This window comes from Phyllobates terribilis, unplaced genomic scaffold (genome assembly GCF_046119375.1).
Source record: "Phyllobates terribilis strain yellow unplaced genomic scaffold, ASM4611937v1 Scaffold_4__5_contigs__length_816908805, whole genome shotgun sequence".
NCBI lineage: Eukaryota > Metazoa > Chordata > Amphibia > Anura > Dendrobatidae > Phyllobates > Phyllobates terribilis.
This window is the reverse complement of record NW_027362764.1, coordinates 63,445,118-63,469,521: the sequence shown is the minus strand read 5'-3', so window position 1 is coordinate 63,469,521 and position 24,404 is coordinate 63,445,118. Positions and strand designations below refer to the sequence as shown.

Sequence of the window (24,404 nt, the reverse complement as noted above, 5' to 3'; positions counted from 1 at the left end):
TGTGATCCCAACTCTCTTCAGGTCATTGACCAGGTCCTCCTGTGTAGTTCTGGGCTGATTCCTGACCTTTCACAGAATCATCCTTACCCCACAAGGGGAGATCATTCATGGAGTCCCAGACCTAGGAAGATTGACAGTCATCTTGTGTTTCTTCCATTTTCTAATAATTGTGCCAACAGTTGTTGCCTTCTCACCAATGTGCTTGCCTATTGTCCTGTAGCCCATCCCTAGCATTGTGCAGGTCTACAATTTTGCCCCTGGTGTTCTTAAACAGCTCTTTGGTTTTGGCCATAGTGGAGAGGTTGGAGTGTGTTTGATTGAGTGTGTGGAAAGGTGTCTTTTAGAGAGGTAACGAGTTCAAACAGGAGCAATTAATACAGGTAATGAGTACAGAGTAGGAGGGCTTCTTATAGAAAAACTAACAGGTCCATGAGAGCCAGAATTCTTGCTGGTTGGAAGGTGATCAAATACTTATTTCATGCAATAAAATGCAATTAAATTATTTAAAAATCATACAATGTGATTTTCTGTTTTTTCTTTTTAGATTCTGTCTCTCACAGGTGAAGTGACCTACGATAAAATTTACAAACCTCTCCATTCTTTGTAGGTGGGAAAACTTGCAAAATTGGCAGAGTATCAAATACTTATTTTCCCCATTGTGTATACCTGGATGGGGCTCAAAATAAAGGACATATACCAGGACAGAGGACATATATACTAGGATAGGGAACATACATTCAAAGATGAGGGATATATACCAAGATGGGGCCCAGGATTAGGGACCAGGATGGGACCAAACATACCAGGATGGGGCACATATTTACCAGGATGGAAGACATATATATAGCAGGATGGGAGGGGGGTCCCAGTCCAAATGTTGCACCGGCGCCAAATCGGAATCTAGTTACGCCACTGAAAATCTTCATCAAGTGTGGCAATTGGCTGTAATAACAGGATCAAGACTGGACCACCTCCGCTTCAATCACAGCTCCATCACATCATCTCCTACTGCGGTCACAAATAGTGCGTGCCACCAACCAAGCATCAAATGCAGAAATATATATATATATATATATCACCGCCTATAGCATTAATCGCATTTGTGAAAAAAAAATTAAGGACATCTGCAACACAGTCAATTAGAAAAGTTATCTCTTTTGCTTATCTCTAAGAAGTAATTTAGCAGAAATCCTAATTTCTACCATTGCCTATAAGATAGATCCCGAAGCTGAAAAGCACAAACACAAAAGATCTGTGTCCTCCCCGGGAGGTAAAGGAATTAATTTCCTCTCAATAAATGTCACAATGGTTTGTATATTTTCAATGTTAATAAACATTAGGTTTCGTCTCTGCGAGAGATTATCTGAGAAAATAAAACTATCTCCACGTATCTAAATAAACCACAATGCAGAGATCAGAAGGAGACACTTTATAGAAGGGAATGATCTAAATGGACGACATCCTGTTTATACACCACCGAGCCATCACCGCTGGGATCACTTCAGACATTCTTATAAATTGTAGGATTTTACTGTCTTGGATTAGACACATTTTCAATAAAAATTACCATAGGAAAGGCCAATTGCTCATGAAGTAATAGCTCGGGATTCTCCATAAATCATAAAAAGGGATGCGTCACAAGGATGACCCCTGTCCGTCAGCTCTTTAGGTCATATGGACATGATAAAGGGGGTTCACGGCTGTCAGGACATTCATGTGATCCCATCCCCTCCATGTATTAGAGGATCACTGATTCTATTAAATGGCCAGCAAATAAAAAAGGGAAAAAAGTTATCAGCTCACCATTGTAGACAGCGGAAATGCGCAATCCATATATTGATGCACGGAAAAAACGAGGCCACATTCCCCGGTATAGAAGTCACGAAAAATAATCCGAAAAATTCCAGCACCAAAAAATGTATAAAAATGAAAAGTCTTTATTGATATAATAAAAAAGTCATAGTAGCATAAAACATACATACTTTTTTTCCCCTTTTTTTTCCCGGTTTCCACCCCACCACCCCCAACATTTTAATTTTTTATTGGAACTATGACTTTTTTATTATGTTAATTAAGACTTTTCATTTTTATTAATTTTTGGTGCTGGAATTTTTCTTATTATTCTTCGAGGTCAGCAAGTAATCCTACATTTCCCATACAGGGGAAATCAGTGGCCAGATGAGGTGTTACCAGTCTGAGACATGTAATGACTGACAGTCTGCTCTCCTGATCTACATGTCTCACACTGGTGATCTCTCCTTTAATTTAAAATAAGCCCTGGAGGCAGATTCTCGGGGAGATCTATGTCCGGCCCATAGATCTTAACAGCTCATTTACATATTATGATAAACATGAATTTCTTTGGAATAAGACATCAGATCGCAGACATCAAAGTATCATTTTATTCAACCTCAACAATCTTACTGACATATTTTTTTTAATATGATTGTTAATTTTAATCATACCTTTTTCGCAAGATCTACTTCACTCTTTGAAAATTGGCGATTCAACTCATTTTGATTGTCTCAACCTATAGATACTCACACATGACCAAACTATCTAATCGAAATATCAAATTCTCAGGTATTCTAAAATTTTGTTTGTAACTTAATTTCGTCTCTTAATGTAATCACCCAGGGACCAAAGTTACATTGGGCTGAAGTTTGCACACTCAATGTAACCTGCATGCTGCAGCACCAGGAACAATGTGTAGCCTTTCCTGTGCCTTATCTCTACATTTTTGGGTTTTGATAATCCTGCTTCCCATTTTTTATCTATATCACTATGATCGCCAAAGAAGAAACATTACAAATGACCAATGGACGAAGCATTTCAATGCGAAACGCGCGTCGGGTGTGGTGTGACCCTGGATACAACAAGTGAGGTAATGCGGCATACACTTGTACTTATATTTATCTAGATTTCCTTGAATACCTATACTCTGCTCTATATTCTATATATGATTGGCACTATGTTATATCTTGTTTCATGCTTCTCGTCACTGTCAACAGTTTGATTAGTGTTTTGTATATAGAAGTGCCATTTATATTTGTCACTCTGGGATAAATGGTATGGATACTCGCTGCTTCCTCATCCGGGTACACCCACCTTGTGCCTTTGTATATTTTATCTCACAATTTTATATGTACCTTTATTATGCTTTTTTAAAAATGTACTATTTTATCTTTATATTTTTGGTCTTTTGTAAAGTTTCTTCTTTAGAGATCATTGTATCATATACTTTATGGCCTTAGTTTTTGGAAAGAATTGGTGTACTTATCTATATCACTATGGTTAGAATATGACAACACTTCAGCTTTGTAAAGTATCCAGTGATATGTAGATACCAAAGCTGCTGCCTGCAGTAATATCCAAAACCAACATAGTGGACAGAAGAGGACTATTATCTTCTATAAAGCAAATTAGAGGTGGCAGAGAAGAAAAATGGAAGAACACTGTGACAATGTGGGCTAAGTTAGGAGATGTTGGGCATCGTTTCACGAGTCTGCTGAGGGTTCTCTTTACGACTTACCTTTGTAGCTATAGTCGTAGGCAGAGTCACCCACTTTAGTCTTCTTCTCTCCAGCAAGGTTTCTGATAATGTTCCGGAAAGAATAGCCTTTAAATATTTCCACGATGTTGGCACTGAAGACCTGCCCTGAATACAAATACAATTATTTCAATATAAATAACAGTTCATTTAATCTAAAATTGGTCGCTTTCATTTCAACAAACTTTGAAGGAATTAATAGTACAAGTGAATGTAAGACATTTGTAATATATCTTACTGGAGAAATATTCTTTCTCCACTTATGAGACACTTTCCCCCTTCCTGATCTCATCATTCACTCTAAAAAAAAAAAAAAATCCATCTTGCTGAAAACAAGACAGACTGAAAGCTCAATGAGGGATCAGATTACAGCTGCTTAATGAAGTCTATGGAGAGAGAGATTGTGCTGATGTATCTAGTAAGTAATGAACAATAAACAGCACTGTATCTAGTGAAATCCACCTGTGCAAATCCATATCTGACCTGTAGGCACCTTAAGACATCACACTAAAGTCCCCTCGAAAAATATACAGTACCTATGGTATAAAGTGGCTGTATGCAAACTCATGATGCCGCCACAGCTCTATGTATAGATGGAGGGGTGCCACTGGCAGTAGATGAATAGTCTGAAAGTTATAATCCAAAGTAGAAGATAGGATCGTTGGCTCCAATCAATGATCGGGTTCTGTCAGTGGCAACGCCCCGGCTGGTGACATCTCTCTCAGTCCACAACCCGAGCTGTGCCAGTGACGTCACTACTAGTATGGAAGCCTGCATAGACTTTAAAGTGTGCAGGCACACTTACTTGCCACCTGCTGCTTTGATTTACTTAGCTATCTTTGTTCTCCAATGTATAGTTATAGATTGTAGGAGCACAAGTGCTATATTTCACTTGTTTTTCTAGTAGGTGTTTTATCTCATCCCTGTGCTGGATTCACAGTTACACTGCTCAGTACTGCTTTATAATGTCCTCCGTGCTGCTGCTGCTTCTGAACATGTGCTAAATAGAGACATGATATTCTGAAAAGTCACCTGAAAGAGCAGGTACTATTTAAAGGGAATCTGTCAGCAGGTTTTTACTATGGATTCTGAGAGCAACATGATGTAGGGCAGACAGAGATGTATCACTTACTGGACTGCTTGCTGTAGTTTTCCAGCGATGTGTCATTTACTGGGCTGCTTGCTGCAGTTTTGATAAAATATCTGTTTTCTCTGCTGTAGATGTAGCAGTACTCAGAATGCTGAGTTGTGTATAATCCCCCCCCCCCCACACACACACACACCACTGATTGGCAGCTTTCTGTGTACACTGTCAGTAAACTGCCAATCAGTGTATAATCCCCCCCCACACACACCACTGATTGGCAGCTTTCTGTGTACACTGTCAGTAAACTGCCAATCAGTGTATAATTCCCCCCCCACACACACCACTGATTGGCAGCTTTCTGTGTACACTGTCAGTAAACTGCCAATCAGTGTATAATTCCCCCCCCCCCACACACCACTGATTGGCAGCTTTCTGTGTACACTGTCAGTAAACTGCCAATCAGTGTGGGGGCGGAGTTAAACAGATTAGCCTGACTGGCCTGCATGTGACACCTAGTCCTGCAGTGATTATCTCCTGCTGATAAAACACTGATTGTAATATAACTACAGGACACAGCCTGATAAGTGACACATCCATTGAATCAGGCTCTTTTCCCTTATATTACGCCGCTCTCAGATTAAGAAGCAAAAACTTTCTGACACACTCCCTTTAAGGTAAATGAACACCAAATACTACAAACATAGAAACTTTTAATAAATCAGTTTTATTTAGGTTTAACCGTGGAACTATCTTGGAGCCCCGATGTAAATTCTGTATTTATGGGCTTGCTATCTAACCACCAGGACATCCTCAGATGTACCAGTATGTGGTGATGTCATGCTGTGGGATGTACGGACATAATGATAAAGAGGGATTTCTGGATGAAGTGGGAAGGCCCCAACAAGCATGAATAAATCACTGTCTGATTAGTAGGATGTCAGTGTACCTCTTAGGGCCGTATAACACATATGACGATCACATCGCCATGCTCGGACTGTCACTCCTGTCCTAAGTGTGACAGCATGTATTTCTATGCAGCTGTCACGCTCGGGTCAGGAGAGCTGCCGGCCAGTCCGTGCACTGCGATGTCCGTGGTATACGGCCGTCTGACTATGCCCTTATATTGATATGGTTTTCTAATGTTGAGCCCATGATGACATAATCATATGAATTGGGTTGTAATCATTCCATTCCTTTTAGTTTCAGCCTACAGAAAGCAATATTTCCTGGTGTAGGATTCGGAAAATCTCTAATCAACCATCCTGTATATGCTTCTTGCTAATGATTTATATCAAACAGATGGCAGGCAGCCATGTTTTTTGTCTCCGAATCAGAAATACATCATTTTCTCTTCATGGAAGGAGAACATATAATTCCAATCACCGCTGGTAATGGCAGTACCTGGATAAACTGTCCTGTGTGTATACATGAGGAATAACAATATTTCTGGCCATTACAGGTCTTGCAACCTGCATTTTTTGTACCATATGTACACCACAGTTAAGCAACTTTCTAAACAGTGTTCATAAAAAAAATCTTTACCATTTTGCTGCAGTAGAATATCAGTTACCTAGCTCAGTTCTTTGCAAAACTGTTACAAATCCATTGAAACTCCTGGCTATGGTTCCGTCAACTCTCTCTGCCCTCTCCTTCACTTCTCTCAGTATTAGAGATAGCAATAGGTCAGAGGTTTTACACAGATATGCATGACGTAAAAAGGAGAAAAGCATCTACAGTATCAGGGAGAGGAGCGAGAAAAAGAGATAAGCACATGAAAAAGAAATAACTGAAGGATTAAAACTGTGCTGGTATATAAGCTAATGAACATAGCAGTACTCTGGATACATGCACACCTCACATCCAGCCTATATTACTGGAAAAAAAACTCCCAAAAAGAAAATAAAAAATATGAAACATGAATTAGGCTGCAAAATGGATAAATATGTGGGGGGAGGGCTGAAAATGAATAAAAGAATGACGATTGCAGGCTGAAATGTTATTAAATAAAGGCAACCACTGACATGTAAAAATCATTCTATGTCTCAGGATCCCTACCTTTCAGATCCCTACTTTTCAAAAAAGTGATGGCATATTGTATTGATATGAAATCACCTTATGAGATTGGAATACCCTTTCATTAGTAATACAGATATCATTGAGAGGCAGGTGGGGCCATAAAATATGTGACATCTGCATAGCTGCACATTGGCCCAGTCAGTTAGGGGCCTCACTTCAAATGTGAAACTACTGTCTAACATATTTAACGCATGTCACCTGCAACTCAAAAACATCTGTAGAATTCAAACTTTTCTTACCTTTGACTCTGCAAAAACCCTCACTATTGCTCTTATTCATTCTCATCTGGGCTAATGCAACTTTCTACTGATTGGTCTCCTTCTTATTAAACTCTACTCTCTCCAATCTATCATGAATGTCGCAGCCGGGATTATAGTTCTGTCTAACCGCTACACTGATGCCTCCACCTTGTGCCAGTCATTGCACTGGTTACCCCTCTGCTACAGAATCCAATATAAACTTATGTCTCTCATCCACAAAGCTCTTCACAGTTCTGCACCTCCCTCAACTCCATCTATCACCCTACCTGTCCTCTTTGTTCCGTCAATGACCATAGACCAACATCCTCTATAATCCGAACGTCACACTCCCGTTTCCAGGATTTCTTTCGTGCTGCACCAGTTTTTTTGGAATGCACTTCCCCAGACAATTCGGTTAATTCCCAGTATCCACAGCTTCAAGCTTACCCTAAAAACACATTTCTTTAGACTGGCCTCTCGCCTCACCTCGCTAATCAAGCTAACTATCCCCTGTTCTCTCTTCCACGCACTTTGTACAGATACTATATAGTGACCAGGTCATGCAGTGTTATTTGAATGCCCCTATACAATACAAGCACTTTATTTTTTATTTTTACCTTTTTACTTTTTATGTTACCTCTATTTCCTCATAGATTGCACGCTTGCGAGCCGTATCCTCACTCCTCTTGGTATGTTTTGAACTATATGTTATTCTGTAATGCCTTATCTTGTTTATACAATTACCCTCTAAAATCTAAAGTGCTGCAGAATATATTGGAACTATAGAAATAAAAATTATTATATATTATTATGGGACCAAGATTATGAATTTCACGGCTCAGAGTATTGTAAGAAATACATAAAGGGAAGCTCTATGATGAGATAAGGGAGAGTAAAGAGTCCATATTCTGAGGTTGTTCAGAGGTCTCGGCTGTCTGGGTCCTCCCCAGGTAAAAGTTATGAAACTATAGGGGATGCTCTTGGGATTTAGGGCCTGATGGGGCTCAATGGTCCCTCTACCCCATAATATAACAGTGGTGCTGTAAGTGGTCTAAGGTAGGGGTGGGGGGTCCTGTTATAAGTCTTGACTAAGAGACCAGGAGCTTTAAGTAACACCTCTGATTTTTAGGCTAATAAATCTGACCTGGTCAAATGGAGCCAACTCTGAACCACACATCTGTTACCTTTTTATGACCGGAAATGTGCGAATGGGGAAAAAGTAAAGGAAAAAGGCAGATCGGCAATTGATCTGGCTGAACATGCAGTGTGAGAACGCGAGGAGTCTGGATAATGGTTCTCAACAGGTGGAAGTAATATCCCATTGTTAATGATGAGCATAATTAAAGCAGATTTTATTTTAGTGCATGAAGTTGGCAATGGATCAACGAAGAATCTGTCCAGATCCTAAAATACGTTGTACGGTCGGCAGTTACCTCACACCACAAAATGATCATATACCATACACAACCTGCAGAGACCGTCTACACGATGCCAAGTTAATATTACAAGATTCCGTCACGTTTTCTCCTCTTTACACATTTAAAGCAAAAGCAGAATTAGATGTGGTGCTATCTGAAATCTGCAACTGTTCATACAAATATGAGACTTTAAAGAAGCCCTCCTCCTCCTCCTCCTCCTTCCATCAAAGTTTTTATCTTAATATATTGCAGTCATCATATTATTTAGCACGGTGTACTTACAATTGCTCATTTTGCCTTTCTACCCAGTTAATGCTTCTCTTTCCCATTATCGTATTTTTGGGACTATAAGATGCACCGGACAATAAGACAGACCCCAAGTTTAGTGGAGAAAAATAGGAAAAAAACATTTTTTTATGTGATAATGGGGATCCGATTTATAGTCCGAATTTAGATTACCGGGAAAAGAACGGTGGAGAGGGGTCACAGGAGGCAGGAGCAGGGTCGTCGCTGCAGGAAGCTGGTGGCAGCAGGAGTGAGGCGATGCTGCGGGTTCTGGTTCTGGGCTGGGAGGAAGGGGTGTCTCGGCGGTGCGAGGCAGGAGCCACTGATCTCCCGGCGGTGGGCTTCAGGAAAATGGCCCTGGAGGCGACGCATGCGCAGATTGAGATCTCGGCTCATTATTGTACCGGGAGATCAATGGCTCCTGCCTCACACCGCCAGGACTCCCCCTCCTCCCAGCCCAGGGCCCGCAGCATCACCCCACTCCTGCTACTACCACCAGCTTCCAGCACTGACGACCCTGCCTCCTGCGCCACCGCCGCCACCCCCTCGATAAGCTACATTCGTACTACAAGGCACACCCCTATTTTCCTCCCAAATTTGGGGGAAAAAAGGGCATCTTACAGTCGCCGAAAAATACGGACTGTAAGACACCCGTGGTTAAAAACTGACATCACGTGGTTAAAAACTGACTAGTTGAATCCTTTTAAACCCTATGCAGAAACAGGAAGTCTCTTTTCCCTGAATGAGTCATGAGTCACAGCAAAATTCCTGGCGGTATGAGGAGGGAGCAGCCTGGTCAGGAGTTGAAGAGGGGAATGACTCATGCAAGGAAATGAGACTTCCTGTTTCTACATAGAGCAGAATCAGCTGGGTAGAAAGGCAAAATGAGCAATTGTAAGTACACAGTGCTATGTAATATGATAACTGCAGTATATTAAGAGGATAAAAAATTTGATAGGAGGAGGAGGCAACATTGATCACCAATCCACAGAAAAAGTGATAAAAGTATGATTGCTTGAGGGAGGGTCAGCTCTAGGTTTATGCACGCTCCTAGGAGTCAGAGTCCCAGGGGGACTCTCTTCACTTTCAATTTTTCCATCTCACCTTCCAACAACTCTAACATTTTTGTGTTTGGTAGACAGAGTTGTATGAGGGTCTGTTTTATTTTTGCAGTATGAGCTGTACTTTTTAATTATACCATTTTGGGGTACATTCCATTTTTTTTACCTATTTTATTCCATTTTTTCCAGAGGCGAAGTGATTAATAAACAGATCTGCAGTTCTGTTTTTTTTAAAGTGTTCACCATATGGATATACAGTGGTGGCCAAAAGTATTGGCACCCCTGCAATTCTGTCAGATAATGCTCAATTTCTTCCTGAAAATGATTGCAATCACAAATTCTTTGGTATTATTATCTTCATTTAATTTGCTTGCAAGGAAAAAACACAAAAGAGAATGAAGCAAAAATCAAATCATTGATCATTTCACACAAAACTCCAAAAATGGGCCAGACAAAAGTATTGGCACCCTCAGCCTAATACTTGGTTGCACAACCTTTAGCCAAAATAATTGCGAACAACCGCTTCTGGTAACCATCAATGAGCTTCTTACAATGCTCTGCTGGAATTGTAGACCATTCTTCTTTGGCAAACTGCTCCAGGTCCCTGATATTTGAAGGGTGCCTTCTCCAAACTGCCATTTTGAGATCTCTCCACAGGTGTTCTATGGGATTCAGGTCTGGACTCATTGCTGGCCACCTTAGAAGTCTCCAGTGCTTTCTCTCAAACCATTTTATAGTGCTTTTGGAAGTGTGTTTTGGGTCATTGTCCTGCTGGAAGACCCATGACCCCTGAGGGAGACCCAGCTTTCTCACACTGGGCCCTACATTATGCTGCAAAATTTGTTGGTAGTCTTCAGACTTCATAATGCCATGCACACGGTCAAGCAGTCCAGTGCCAGAGGCAGGAAAGCAACCCCAAAACATCAGGGAACCTCCGCCATGTTTGACTGTAGGGACCGTGTTCTTTTCTTTGAATGCCTCTTTTTTTTTCCTGTACACTCTATGTTGATGCTTTTTCCCAAAAAGCTCTACTTTTGTCTCATCTGACCAGAGAACATTCTTCTAAAACGTTTTAGGCTTTCTCAGGTAGGTTTTGGCAAACTCCAGCCTGGCTTTTTTATGTCTCGGGGTAAGAAGTGGGGTCTTCCTGGGTATCCTACAATACAGTCCCTTTTCATTCAGACGCCGACGGATAGTACGGGTTGACACTGTTGTACCCTCGGACTGCAGGGCAGCTTGAACTTGTTTGGATGTTAGTCGAGGTTCTTTATCCACCATCCGCACAATCTTGCGTTGAAATCTATCGTCAATTTTTCTTTTCCGTCCACATCTAGGGAGGTTAGCCACAGTGCCATGGGCTTTACACTTCTTGATGACACTGCGCACGGAAGACACAGGAACATTCAGGTCTTTGTAGATGGACTTGTAGCCTTGAGATTGCTCATGCTTCCTCACAATTTGGTTTCTCAAGTCCTCAGACAGTTCTTTGGTCTTCTTTGTTTTCTCCATGCTCAATGTGGTACACACAAGGACACAGGACAGAGGTTGAGTCAACTTTAATCCATGTTAACTGGCTGCAAGTGTGATTTACTTATTGCCAACACCTGTTAGGTGCCACAGGTAAGTTACAGGTGCTGTTAATTACACGAATTAGAGAAGCATCACATGATTTTTCAAACAGTGCCAATACTTTTGTCCCACCCCCTTTTTTAGGTTTGGTGTGGAATTTTATCCAATTTGGCTTTAGGACAATTCTTTTTGTGTTTTTTTCATTGAAGACAAATTAAATGAAGATAATAATCCCAAAGAATTTGTGATTGCAATCATTTTCAGGAAGAAACTGAGTATTATCTGACATAATTGCAGGGGTGCCAATACTTTTGGCCACCACTGTACAGTATATTCTAATATTTTATTAGTATAGCCAATTAGGATTCTTGTGATGCCAAAAATGTTAATTTCATTTTTTTTTTACATTTTAATAATGTTCCTAGAAAAGTAGGTATTATAACTTGCAGCACTAAACGGTTTGAACTGCTCCTATAGCAGCCGTCAGTTTCAGGTGCTGGCTGGAAAAAACACAGAGCCTGCTCCATACACGCTGTGCACACATGCCCAGGATCCCTGGCGTTGATCCAGCTGGAAGTCCAACAGCTGATCCCAAAAATTTGGGTCCCCTTTGAATACAGTACACATGTGCGATCAGCCACTTCTGAGGGGTACGGCTGCAGTATGGAGCATGTGTGACCAGACAGCATATGGAGTGGTGGTCGCACATGTGCACAACATTCACAGGGGACTTTGCAAATCTTATAGGACTGTCCCGATTTGGGTCACCTTGTCGTGGTGGGATGGCTTTTATGCTTTTTTTTTTACCCAAAACAGTGTTTACTAAGAACCCTATGTTATTTATATGTATTATTACTTTTTACTTACAGCAATATTTTGTTTCTATCTTTTTCTTTTTAGCAACGGACATTAACAGCCTATTTCATAGAACTAGACATTTTTTGGAACCATCAAAGATGACTTTCAGGTTTCTCGTCCAGTGTTGCCTATGCAATCTTCACCTATACTGGTAATGACTCCATCTGTGAAGTCTTGCAAATCTCTGGTTTTAGTGATGCTCACTTTATCGCATATCTTCTCGGCTTACTGTATCTTACAGCCGCTTCCCTGGAGCAGGCAGACCATCAATGACAAATCACTTGAAGAAAATGAGAAAGAACAGGCAGAGAAGGTATGGATAAATATCTGCCTCTTGTACGGGGGCTTGGACAATGTTAGTCTCTTACCTCTCTAGATGTTACTGCGGAGCACTCTATACAGAACTGTGTGAAAACTAGATGAGTGTTTAATGTGTTATTCCACATCCAGCATTACATAAGTATCGGAGGAATGCTACAACTGGATAGTACCAGCAGACCGCAGCAGTATAAGGCGCTAGGACCATCGCTGGAATACACATGAGGTGGTAATTGTGCAGCAAGGGTATAAAGACCCCATGTGGGTCTCTTGGAGCGAGGGCACCCGGCCCTGGTTTATTCCATCCTTTTCGTTAATGAATAGCATGAACCTGTGGACGATTCCTTAATCAAGAGGACCAGTATTTTTTTTAATAAGAAGGACAAAGGGAATTGACTCAAGTGTCACGGAAGGAGAAGCAAAAGACTGGGTGGTGGCAAACTTAGTTTATCAATTTATGGATGTAGGCACCCCATCTGATAGGGTTAAAAAGAACCTGCTACCTTGCCATAAGTATGTATTTTTTGTCTGGTGTAAATGCCGCTGTTCTCCTGAATCCGGACATGTTTTTCTTTTGTTCCTGCGCCTCTACGTTCCTGAGATATGGCCCTCTCTTCCCTGTCTGTAAATTTTGTCTTGTTAGCCAAGTGGGTGCTCAAAGGCTTCTCAGTGGGCGTCTTCTTGATGACCACACCCCCTTGGATAACAAGACTAGAGATTTATAAGCAGATAAGAGAGGTGATATCTCAGGAATGGAGAGGCGCAAGAACAAAAGAAAAACAACGCCGATTTCAGGAGAACAGCGGCATTTACACCAGGTTAAAAAAAAAAGACATATTTATGGTAAGTGACAGATCTTTGACTTTAAAAGGCCCCATAGCACCACCAGAAAAAAAGAGTCATAGTAATGCAAACTTTATCATCAATGCTTTCACTTTTTTATTCCATTTAAAGGGGTTGTATAGGACTGGAAAAACATGATGACCTCTTTAAAAACACTGCAATGCCTGTTCACAGGTTTTGACTGGTATTGCAGCTCAGTTCCATCAAAATGAATGGGGCTGAACTACAATATCGCAGACATCCTAAAGACAGATGTGGTGCTATTTTTGTAAGGAGGACATCGAAGTTATCGACATACTTACCTAAAAAAAAAACTACATATAAAGTTGGACAGCAGAGGTATAAAACCTTGTATTTGTCTACATTAGTAGGAATGATATCCTGCCAGATATGATGTGGATCTCTTCTGCTCACAGACCCCATAACACGTGCAATGGCTTCCTAGAAGGATAGTTGGCTATAGAGCCAGCGCTGCAGCTCACGATCGTGGCCAAGGACTTCCACCGAACTGAAATCCAGGAACATCCTGAATACAGAGCGCTGCACGTCTATCCCGTGTGCTTGGCTTAGATACAGGAGATTTAATTACATTGTTTACAAGAGGAAATACTGATAATCTGTGTGCAACAATGTAGCCACTAATGCTGTGCTAAATCCAGTTACATAAGTCTTACCTTGCCAATAAAAGCTGCCAGGTCCTCCGACTGCAAGGTCTCCATTCTAGACAGAAGGCAAACACAATGTATTATATTATACGGGAGAGCTGCCTCTGAATGATAGTAACAGGATAAAGCATAAGGTGGCCGGGGGATAGATAGATATGGGATAGATAGATAGATAGATAGATAGATAGATAGATAGATAGATAGATAGATAGATGATAGATAGATAGATAGATAGATGATAGATAGATAGATAGATATGAGATAGATAGATAGATAGATAGATAGATATATAGATAGATGATAGATAGATAGATATGGGATAGATAGATAGATAGATAGATAGATAGATAGATAGATAGATAGATAGATAGATATGGGATAGATAGATAGATAGATAGATAAAAAGAAAGATAGATAGATATGGGATAGATAGATAGATAGATAGATAGATAGATAGATATGGGATAGATAGATAGATAGATAGATAGATAGAAAGATAGATAGATATGGGATAGATAGATAGATAGATATGGGATAGATAATAGATAGATAGATAGATAGATATGGGATAGATAATAGATAGATAGATAGATAGATATGGGATAGATAGATAGATAGATAGATAGATAGATAGATAGATGATAGATAGATAGATAGATAGATATGGGATAGATAGATAGATAGATAGATACTGTATAGATAGATAGATGATAGATAGATAGATAGATAGATAGATAGATAGATAGATATGGGATAGATAGATAGATAGATAGATAGATAGATAGAGAGATATGGGATAGATAGATAGAAAGAAAGATAGATAGATATGGGATAGATAGATAGATAGATATGGGATTGATAGATAGAAAGATAGATAGATATGGGATAGATAGATAGATAGATAGATAGATAGATATGGGATAGATAGATAGACAGATAGATATGGGATAGATAATAGATAGATAGATAGATAGATATGGGATAGATAATAGATAGATAGATAGATAGATAGATAGATAGATAGATAGATAATAGATAGATATGGGATAGATAGATAGATCGATAGATATGGGATAGATAGATAATAGATAGATAGATAGATATGGGATAGATAGATAGATAGATAGATAGATAGATAGATAGATACTGTAGATAGATAGATAGATAGATAGATAGATAGATAGATAGAAGACAGATAGATAGATACTGTAGATAGATAGATAGATAGATCGATAGATATGGGATAGATAGATAGATAGATATGGGACAGATGATAGATAGATAGATAGATAGATAGATAGATAGATAGATAGATAGATATGGGATAGATGATAGATAGATAGATAGAATTTTTGGTAATTTGCTGATGGTTCTCTTTGTGCCAAATTCATCCATAGGGAGCACACAGTTTATGAATTTTGCGAAAAATTTAAAAAAGTGCTTTTCATTTTTGTCTTCTTTTGCAAATTTTTAGCCAAAAACAAGAGTTTAATTTCCCACTAAAAGGTAGCAGAATTTTCACCAAAGTTTTCAGGCATACATAAAATCACTTCTGGGGAGATGGGATGGTAATACACACGCAACAAAATTTGCGACCTTTTTTTTTAAAAAAAAAAAAAGTCGAAACTGAAGAATCAACCGAATACATCTGGAAACCATAAACTTCCAAAAAGAAGAGGTGAACACATAAGAACTTCAATAAAGGCTCAAATAGAAGGAAGAACATGTCGCAAACAAAAAAAAAGTCAGCAAAATAAATATAGTGCAGATAAAACAATGAATCGAGTCTGAAGATTTTTCTTTCACCCAAGAACTGAATACTGATTAGTGCCATTTATTTCCACTGATTTAAAGAAGTTGTCCAGAACTTTATATTACCCCCCCCCCAATGTATCTCCCCGGGGCCCACCCACAGCCTGGCATCCACCATGGAACGCGGAAGACAGAGATCACGTGATGCCTCTGAGTGGCCAGTGATAGCGCCTCTCACAGGCAGTATCTGCAACATAAGGTAAGTACAAAAAGGCTTAGGGGCCCATGGGGGATACATTAAGGGGGTAATCTAAAGTACTGGACAACCCCTTTAATATCACAAGCGGGCGCCACCAGAGCAGTCACTAATGGGACTGATGGACATGTAAGCCCCCATGGTAAAGCTTGCTGCCTTAGGGTATGTTCACACAATTCATTTTTTGCAGAAAAACGTAAAGTGTTGGAAGGAAAAACATTACGTCCATTACGCGCATTTTTTTATGCATTCAATTGAATGGGTAAAAATGCAGCAAAAACGCTGAAAGAATTGAAATGCAGAGGAAAAAATGCACCATGTGAAAGACATTTTAGAAATCTTATCTATTTTGCTGCTACCGTAAAAAGCAAAGTTTTTTTCTGCACAAAAAACACACTGAAAAGCTGCAACAAAAACGCTATTTGTGAACAAGCCTTTAGTTTTCTTTTACATTCTTAGAAAGGCCACGTTTGTAAACCCCTGAGTGTAACATTTACATAGATCTTATCACCTCTCATATAATACACTGAAATGAAGCAATAAAAGCAGCTTTTCTAGAATCTCAGAGCGGAGTCATCCGGGATCAGTATTAGAGCATAAATGAGGCCACAATTTATTGCACAAACTGAAGGATAACATGAAGCCATACACAGCGCCTGACATGTCGTGTAAATAAGCGTCCGATAAGCAGCGGTAATGTCCCTCATGTTCTGCTGCAGAGTTAAATATTTTCGGAGCGGAGCCAGGAGGACGGTGTCCCAGCTGAGACCCTTCAGTGTCACAAGCAGCTGGTGTATGAGAAGCTTCCCTCCTGATAATCCTCCCTGCCGATAATCATTCCTGCCGCACCGCCAAGCTCAAGGTTTTCCAGAAATTGTCAAGATTTATCTGTAGTTTCCAAATATTTACACATTACCCTGTAATCATCAGTGCAGCACACACACTGTAACACCGGCTTAGTTTGCTCAGCTGATCACCACTGATACCGTTTTTTAACATCCCCTTCCCTAAGATTTGCGACTGCTATAACCCATCTATGATGTCCTTTTGTACTAATATACACAGAGATTGTTCAGCTGGTTGTCCCTTAAAAGATATGAACACCTTTTTTTTTTTTTTACTTAAATGCAAGTGTGACATGCAGAAGTAGTGCTGTTTCTTTAATAGAATTCAGCACTTATTAGTAAGTAAAACAAGCACAGGAGACGGGAAGTGTTGTGCTCCAGAACTATACAGCAACTACAGCGGTTAACACAGTCACAGGAGAAGGGGAGTGTTTTAGCAGAGCCCCAGGGTGATTGTGGAGAAGTTGTTTACTGTCTGGCCAGAGCCGAAGAGAAAGGTGGCTTATGATCTGTATCTCACAGAAGGCAAGGGAACAGAATTCAGGTCAGGAGGGAAGCTAAACAAATGTCAGTTAGACTCCCTGAGCTAACAGTGTGGGGTATTATCGGCCAGGAAGATAAGGACTGGAAAGAAGCCAGTCATAGAGATCATCTCCCTCATCACACCCTTCCCTCCTCCATCTCCATGCAGGATAAAGAATGCTGTGTACTATTGAGTCCTTGTGAAGGAAAAGCCTGTGGTTGTGTATGCATTAAAACTGTGCTGTACTGTGCTACCGGATAATAGACTGTGTACTGCTGTGCTGCAAAGGAGACTGTACTGTTATTACTGGAGCCTGTTGCTCAAAGAGACATTTGCATTGCACTGGTCGTGCCTCATTAAATGTTACTGTTCTACCGTTTAAGAAGACTCTTGTCAGATGTGTCTGGTCAGCAACTGAATCTATCGTGTGCCTGAGAGAAGCTGCAGCCTATGGTCGCCCGGGATAACTGTTACCCCAGGATTCCAACGAGTTCATGTAACCGGTCTCGCCCCTATCTGAACTTAGGCGGGGTGCGTGAAACATAAATATTTTGGGCTAAAAACAATTTATGGATGTTGTTGATACAGAATGAATTAACTGAAAATCAGTCAGTGAGCTTGTTCTGAAGGAGAGAGTTTATAGCTTATCTGTCTTTTTAGAAGCTTTTCTCAAATGATTTATGATCACATGAGAGTTCAGCTCTGTTATACACTTGTTCCGGTCCGTTAGATTTTTTTGTGCTTCATTTCTTGCAAAGCCCGACATGCTCCCCAGTGTTGAATTTCTAAGGCCTCCCAAAACACACGCCTGTGTCTTAGTATTAAGACTTGCTAGAAACTTTTTTAGTTGTCTGTGTACACTTCCAGTCCGCAGTCATCAGAACGTCTCCTACCTGTCTGCAGCTTCCAGTAACCCTGCTACCTGTCAGTGGTCTTCAGGACTTCACCTGTCTGTCTATTGTTTCCAGTAACCCTGCTACCTATCAGTGGTCTTCAGGACTTCACCTGTTTGTCTATTGTTTCCAATAACCCTGCTACCTGTCAGTGGTCTTCAGGACTTCACCTATTTGTCTATTGTTTCCAGTAACCCTGCTACCTGCCAGTGGTCTTCAGGACTTCACCTATTTGTCTATTGTTTCCAGTAACCCTGCTACCGATCAGTGGTCTTCAGGACTTCACATATTTGTCTATTGTTTCCAGTAACCCTGCTACCGATCAGTGGTCTTCAGGACTTCACCTGTTTGTCTATTGTTTCCAGTAACCTTGCTACCTGCCAGTGGTCTTCAGGACTTCACCTGTTTGTCTATTGTTTTCAGTAACCCTGCTACCTGCCAGTGGTCTTCAGGACTTCGCCTATTTGTCTATTGTTTCCAGTAACCTTGCTACCTGTCAGTGGTGTCCGCTTGCGGCGTCCAGAATCTCTTTAAAACTTTTATTTCATCTCTACATGTCCGTCTGCGACTTCCAGGACGTCTCCTGTCCGCTTGCAGCTTCCATTACCACCTCATTTAGACTTTTCGTTTGCCTCCAGTAACTCAGTTATCTGTTTCCCATGTGAAACACCTGCCTGCTGCACCAACGCCCATGGTCTGTGTGCCCACCCGGACCTTGGGCTTAGAGGATCCACCTTACCTAGTGTGCCCACAATTGCTATATACTACAATAGTAGTGGTAACACAGAGCAGTATTAACAAGCCAGAGAATGACCAATGAGAAAAATAATGCTTTATTGCTCATTATTGATCACTTTGTTAATAAACGGATTCCATTATTTAAGGGGTTCTCTGACTTTTTAAAAAAAAGTAGACCAGAGGAAGGCACTGGGATAAAAGAAGAAAAAAAAGACCCCAGGAATCAGGTCCCTGCTCCAGCGCTGCCACTCCAACGGTCTTTGCTGGACTAAAAGCCATGAAATCATAACCCTCAGTCATGCGACTGCTGCGGCTACTGAGATGATTATATATATATATATATATATATATATATATATATATATATATATGTCCAAAAGACAGTGATGGGGAGTTTGTAACTCTTTTATCTGTCTTTTATTAAGCTCCTCTCAGCTGATTTATGACCAAATCAAAGTTCCCCTCAACTTTGATGTGGTCTATAATTATAAATCAGCCCCAAGGAACTCAGAATAAGACATTTAAAATGGGTTTTCTCGACCATGAAGTCCCTTTAAGATGAAATCGTGTTAGTTTTGGTATCATTTATATACCGACAACATTTCGGAATGTATTATTCATGTTTTTCTCCTCTTGCATTCTCAAAAATATTACTGAAAAAGCATACCTTATAGAAATCCAAACTGAATCCCGCTTGACAGTACCCTTGTCCTGCTGGGTCAGCATTTTCTGGCAAAAAAAAAGAATATTTGATAATAATTTCATTTATTTTACATAAAAGCATGTATTTTGGGCTAAAAATGAGTTTTCTGCTGGGTTTCTCTATAAAATTTTGATTTACAGGTTTTGCTACCCAACACATTGCTTGCTGCAGAATGAGTTAACTTAGAATCCATCAGTGATGGGGAGTTTGTAACTTTTTTCTGTCTTTTTCTGAACTCCTCTCAAGCTGATTTATGACCACATCAAAGATCAGCTAAACTTTACTGTGGTCTATGGTGAGGGGAGTTTACAACAAGACAGGTAAAAGTTCCAAACTTTCTGTCAGATCAAGCTCACTGATGGATTCTCAGATAACTCATTCTGCAGCCAGTATTGTGCAGGGAAACAAAAAGTCTGTAAAAAACAAACAGTGCAAGATTTTCAAAGAAACAAAACTGCAAAAATTAATTTTTGGCCCAAAATACTACCAGAGGTTTTCAATATCCTTCAGGGGTATAACTTCACAATGATATTTGGTCACAGTAAAATCATTACAACCTCAGTTTTAACCTATGAAGAAAAGTTGTGACAAGCCCCAAAAATTCCAAATAAGATGTTCATTTTTCCAAATCACCCAAATCTACTTCACCCATGGAGAAACATTGCTCATTGTTAATACTCGGCTTCATGTTGTCTATGGTGCAACCAAAAGTTGCAATGAAGCTCTATGATTATTATTGCAGAAAGCAAAACACTGGAAGCTCAGACTTCAAATAAATCATTTCCTCTTCCAACAATGACTCCTTCGAAAATGATTTTCTACAGGAAATTCAAGTTTAATGGGACAAAAAATCCCTTGGATTTTACACAATAGTGACACTTTTTATAGACCTTTTATAAATCCTTTAGGAAAAAGTATAAACTGGTGGTGCCTTCCTTTCACTTTTTAAGAAAATCAAAATTCTTTTAGGTTATGTGCACACAATGTTTTTTAAAACCCCGATGCACCTGCTGAGGATTTTCTTAGGTGTTTCTACGCTCATTTCACTGCCACCTAACCTCCTTGCGAAACCGCAGATGGCGGTGAAACGCGCGTCGAGGTGTCCTCTGCCCAACTGTTTATCATAGTGGCTGTTAGAACCCTCCTGTTAGTTTTGCTATCTTGTGTTTTGCGGTCACGTGACCATCTGCCTATATATTCCAGCTCCGCCCTTCTGGCTTTGCTGGACTTCAGTGTTGTTTGACTGTCTTTCTAGCCAGGTGCTTTGTTGCCTATCTCTATCAGTGCGCTTGGTCCTCTGGGACCTCTAGTACTTTTTGTCAGTTTGTCTTTTGTGCTCTGCAACAACTTCTGTTTAGGAGGTGTCCCATTTTTGTCCCAGTCCTTAGTTCATTTAGGGACCCCTCCCTTAATTCTATAGGTCTTCGTTCAGACTAGCCGAGGACTAAGGCGGGTCTGTTCACAAGGAACAGGCAGCCCGCTACATCATAGGGATTCAGCTTAGTCTTACTGTAGGGACAGCTTTCCCCTATCTTTCCTTAGTACATGTTGCAGATCATAACAGTAAGTCCAGCCCAAAAAAAGAAAAAACTAAAAGGAAAGAAATTCGGGGATCAGTATGGTTTCCGTCCAGGATTTGGCTCAAGGTCTGCAGGGATTGTCTCTGGAGGTGGCCGAGCTTCAGCAACACGTGAGTACCTGCCCTGGAGCGCATTTTGTCGAACCCAAGGTAGGACTGCCTGATGTTTTTTATGGTAAACAGCAAGATTTTTTTTCCTTTAAAAATGCTTGTTTGTTATATTTTCGTTTGAGACCAAGATCCTCTGGGAATGAATCACAGCGCATTGGTTTTATTATGTCACTTTTGCACAATGAACCACAGGGTTGGGCCTTTTCTCTCCAACCTAATGATCCGTGTTTAAGTTCTGTTGAAAAATTTTTTTCTGCTATGGGGCTATTATATGACGATCCTGATCGAATATCATCTGCTGAATCAGAACTTAGACGTTTGAATCAGGGGTCAGATGATGTTGAAAATTATTGCACACACTTCAGGAGATGGGCCTCAGAAGTTAAATGGAATGATTCTGCGCTGAGATGTTTATTTCTTGCTGGTCTGAGTGAAAGGGTTAAGGATTTGCTAATTGCATTCCCTGCACCTGAGACTCTGCAGGAAGCTATGCAGTTAGCTGTTCGTATAGACAGGAGACTGAGGTGCAGGCTCAATGAGGTAAAGACTCCTGTAATGTCAGGTCCCAGTCCCCAGAAAATCTGCTCTGACGGCGGGGAACCGATGGAGGTTGGGGGGATGTCACTCCGCTCTCAGGAAAAAGACCGGAGATTCGCAGAGGGATTGTGTCTTTATTGTGGTAAAGCTGACCATTTGATTAAGTATTGTGAGCGTCGTTTAAGTAAAGAAAAAAAAAGGTCAGTTACGCCCGTATAGCTTGTTTACGCTCTGCAGGAGTGTTTCTTTCTGGGAGTACTACTCTGCAGGGAGATTTGATTGAATTTCAGGTATTTGTGGATTGTGGTTCAACACTTAATGTGATTGATAAAGGGTTTTTGGAAAACCTTAAATTGAAATCCAAACCTTTGTCATCACCTTTTTCTGTGGTTGCAATTGATAACACTCCTTTGAAATGTATTACTCACAAGGTTGCTGCATTTCCCCTCACTATCAATGGAGTTCACCAAGAAATTTTCGACTTGGTTGTTTTGGATAATTTACCCTCTCCAGTTGTTATAGGATTGCCTTGGTTAAGACTGCACAATCCTTTATTTGACTGGTCTACTAATGTGATTAAGTCTTGGAGTCCGAAGTGCTATGATAAATGTTGTAATGGTCGCATTGGGCCTGTGGAAAAAGGGGAATTACCTGTACCTATTCAAGATTTTTGGAGGGTTTTTTTGGAGGAGGAGTCGCAAGTTTTACCTCCTCATAGGGATTATGATTGCGCCACTGAGTTTGTTCTGGGTGCTACTCTTCCCAAAAGTCGCTTGTTTAATCTGACTATCACTGAAAGAAAGGCTTTGGAGGAGTACATACAGACTAGCCTGGCTGCTGGTCACATTAGACCTTCTAAGTCGCCTTTGGCAGTTGGATTCTTCTTTGTTAAAAAAAAGGACGGCGGTTTACGTCCATGTCTGGATTTTCGTGAAATTAATAAGATTACCGTACGCAATTCCTACCCATTGCCATTAATTCCTGACTTGTTTAACCAGTTAGTGGGAGCCAAGTGGTTCTCCAAGATGGATCTCCAGGGGGAATATAATTTGTTACGTGTGAAGGAGGGTGATGAATGGAAAACTGCTTTTAACACTCCGGTAGGTCATTTTGAGAATCTGGTGATGCCTTTTGGTCTTACCAATGCACCTGCATTTTTTCAGAACCTTATTATTATTATTATTATTATTTATTATTATAGCGCCATTTATTCCATGGCGCTTTACATGTGAAAAGGGGTATACATAGCAAATACAAGTACAATAATCTTGAACACAATGTGACAGCGACTGGTACAGGAGGAGCGAGGACCCTGCCCGCGAGGTTATTAATGACATCCTGAGACCTTTGATTGGTAAGAATGTGGTTGTGTATTTGGATGACATTCTGATTTATTCACCAGATCTGGAGTCCCATTGGCAGAGTGTATGTAAAGTTTTGCAGTTATTGAGTGATAATTCACTCTTTGCTAAGCTGGAGAAATGTTAGTTCCCTGTGCAGAAAATTAGTTTTTTGGGCTACATTATCTCCAGCGAGGGCTTTGAGATGGACCCTGTGAAGGTTCAGGCTGTGCAGGAATGGCCTAGACCTATTGGTTTGAAATCTATACAGAGATTTTTGGGTTTTGCCAATTATTACAGGAAATTCATTAAGAATTTTTCTGTAATTGTTAAGCCTCTAACCGATCTCACCAGGAAAGGTGTGAATACGGCCCAGTGGACTACTGAGGCCATTGAAGCGTTTGAGTATCTCAAAGAGAGGTTCAGTTCTGCCCTTATCCTTATGCAGCCTGATGAGACCAAGCCTTTTTTGGTCGAGGTCAATGCTTCATCAGTGGGTGTCGGAGCAGTTTTGTCTCAGGAGAGCAGGGATGGAGTACATCCTTGTGCCTTTTTTTTGAAAAAAATTTCGGAAACCGAATTATGATGTTGGAAATCGGGAGTTGCTCGCTATTAAACTCGAGTTTGAACATTGGCGTCATTTTTTGGAAGGCGCTAGATTTCCTATTCAGGTTTTCACGGATCATAAGAATTTGATCTATCTGGATGCTGCCAAGCGCTTGAATGCCCGTCAAGCTAGGTGGGCACTTTTTTTTTCTCGGTTTCATTTTTCTGTTACCTATATCCCTGGTACTAAGAATGTTAAAGCCGATGCTTTATCTCGCAGCTTCTCTTCTACGGTCGGTGCCGAGGAGGAGGAGAGCATTTTGCAGAAAGGAGTTGTGGTGGCGGCTTTGGACTCCGTTTTGGAGAATGGGATTCTGAATGCTCAAGATGATGCTCCATCTAACACTCCCCATGGGAGGTTGTTCGTGCCTAGAGCCTTTAGGGGAGATTTGTTTGTGAAGTGTCATGAGTCTCGGTCGGCAGGTCATCCAGGAGTTTCGGAGACTAAGAGACTTATCAGTCGGAGTTTTTGGTGGCCTGGATGGCAGAAGGAAGTCATCAAGTGGGTGCATCAATGTACTGTGTGCGCTAGGTCAAAGGCTTCACATACTC

General features: G+C 40.6%; 1 protein-coding gene across 1 annotated transcript in view; it reads right to left on the bottom strand.

Moving 5' to 3' along the window:
• The window catches only part of ITGA8 (integrin subunit alpha 8), a 244,324-nt gene that overhangs the window by 172,916 nt on the left and 47,004 nt on the right, over positions 1 to 24,404 (bottom strand). The window contains exons 5-7 of the mRNA XM_073677424.1: positions 19,644 to 19,705; positions 13,979 to 14,024; positions 3,533 to 3,658 (exon numbers count right to left, since the gene is read on the bottom strand). Of these exons, the coding sequence (XP_073533525.1) occupies positions 3,533 to 3,658; positions 13,979 to 14,024; positions 19,644 to 19,705 (234 nt within the window). The remainder of the gene's footprint in view (positions 1 to 3,532; positions 3,659 to 13,978; positions 14,025 to 19,643; positions 19,706 to 24,404) is intronic.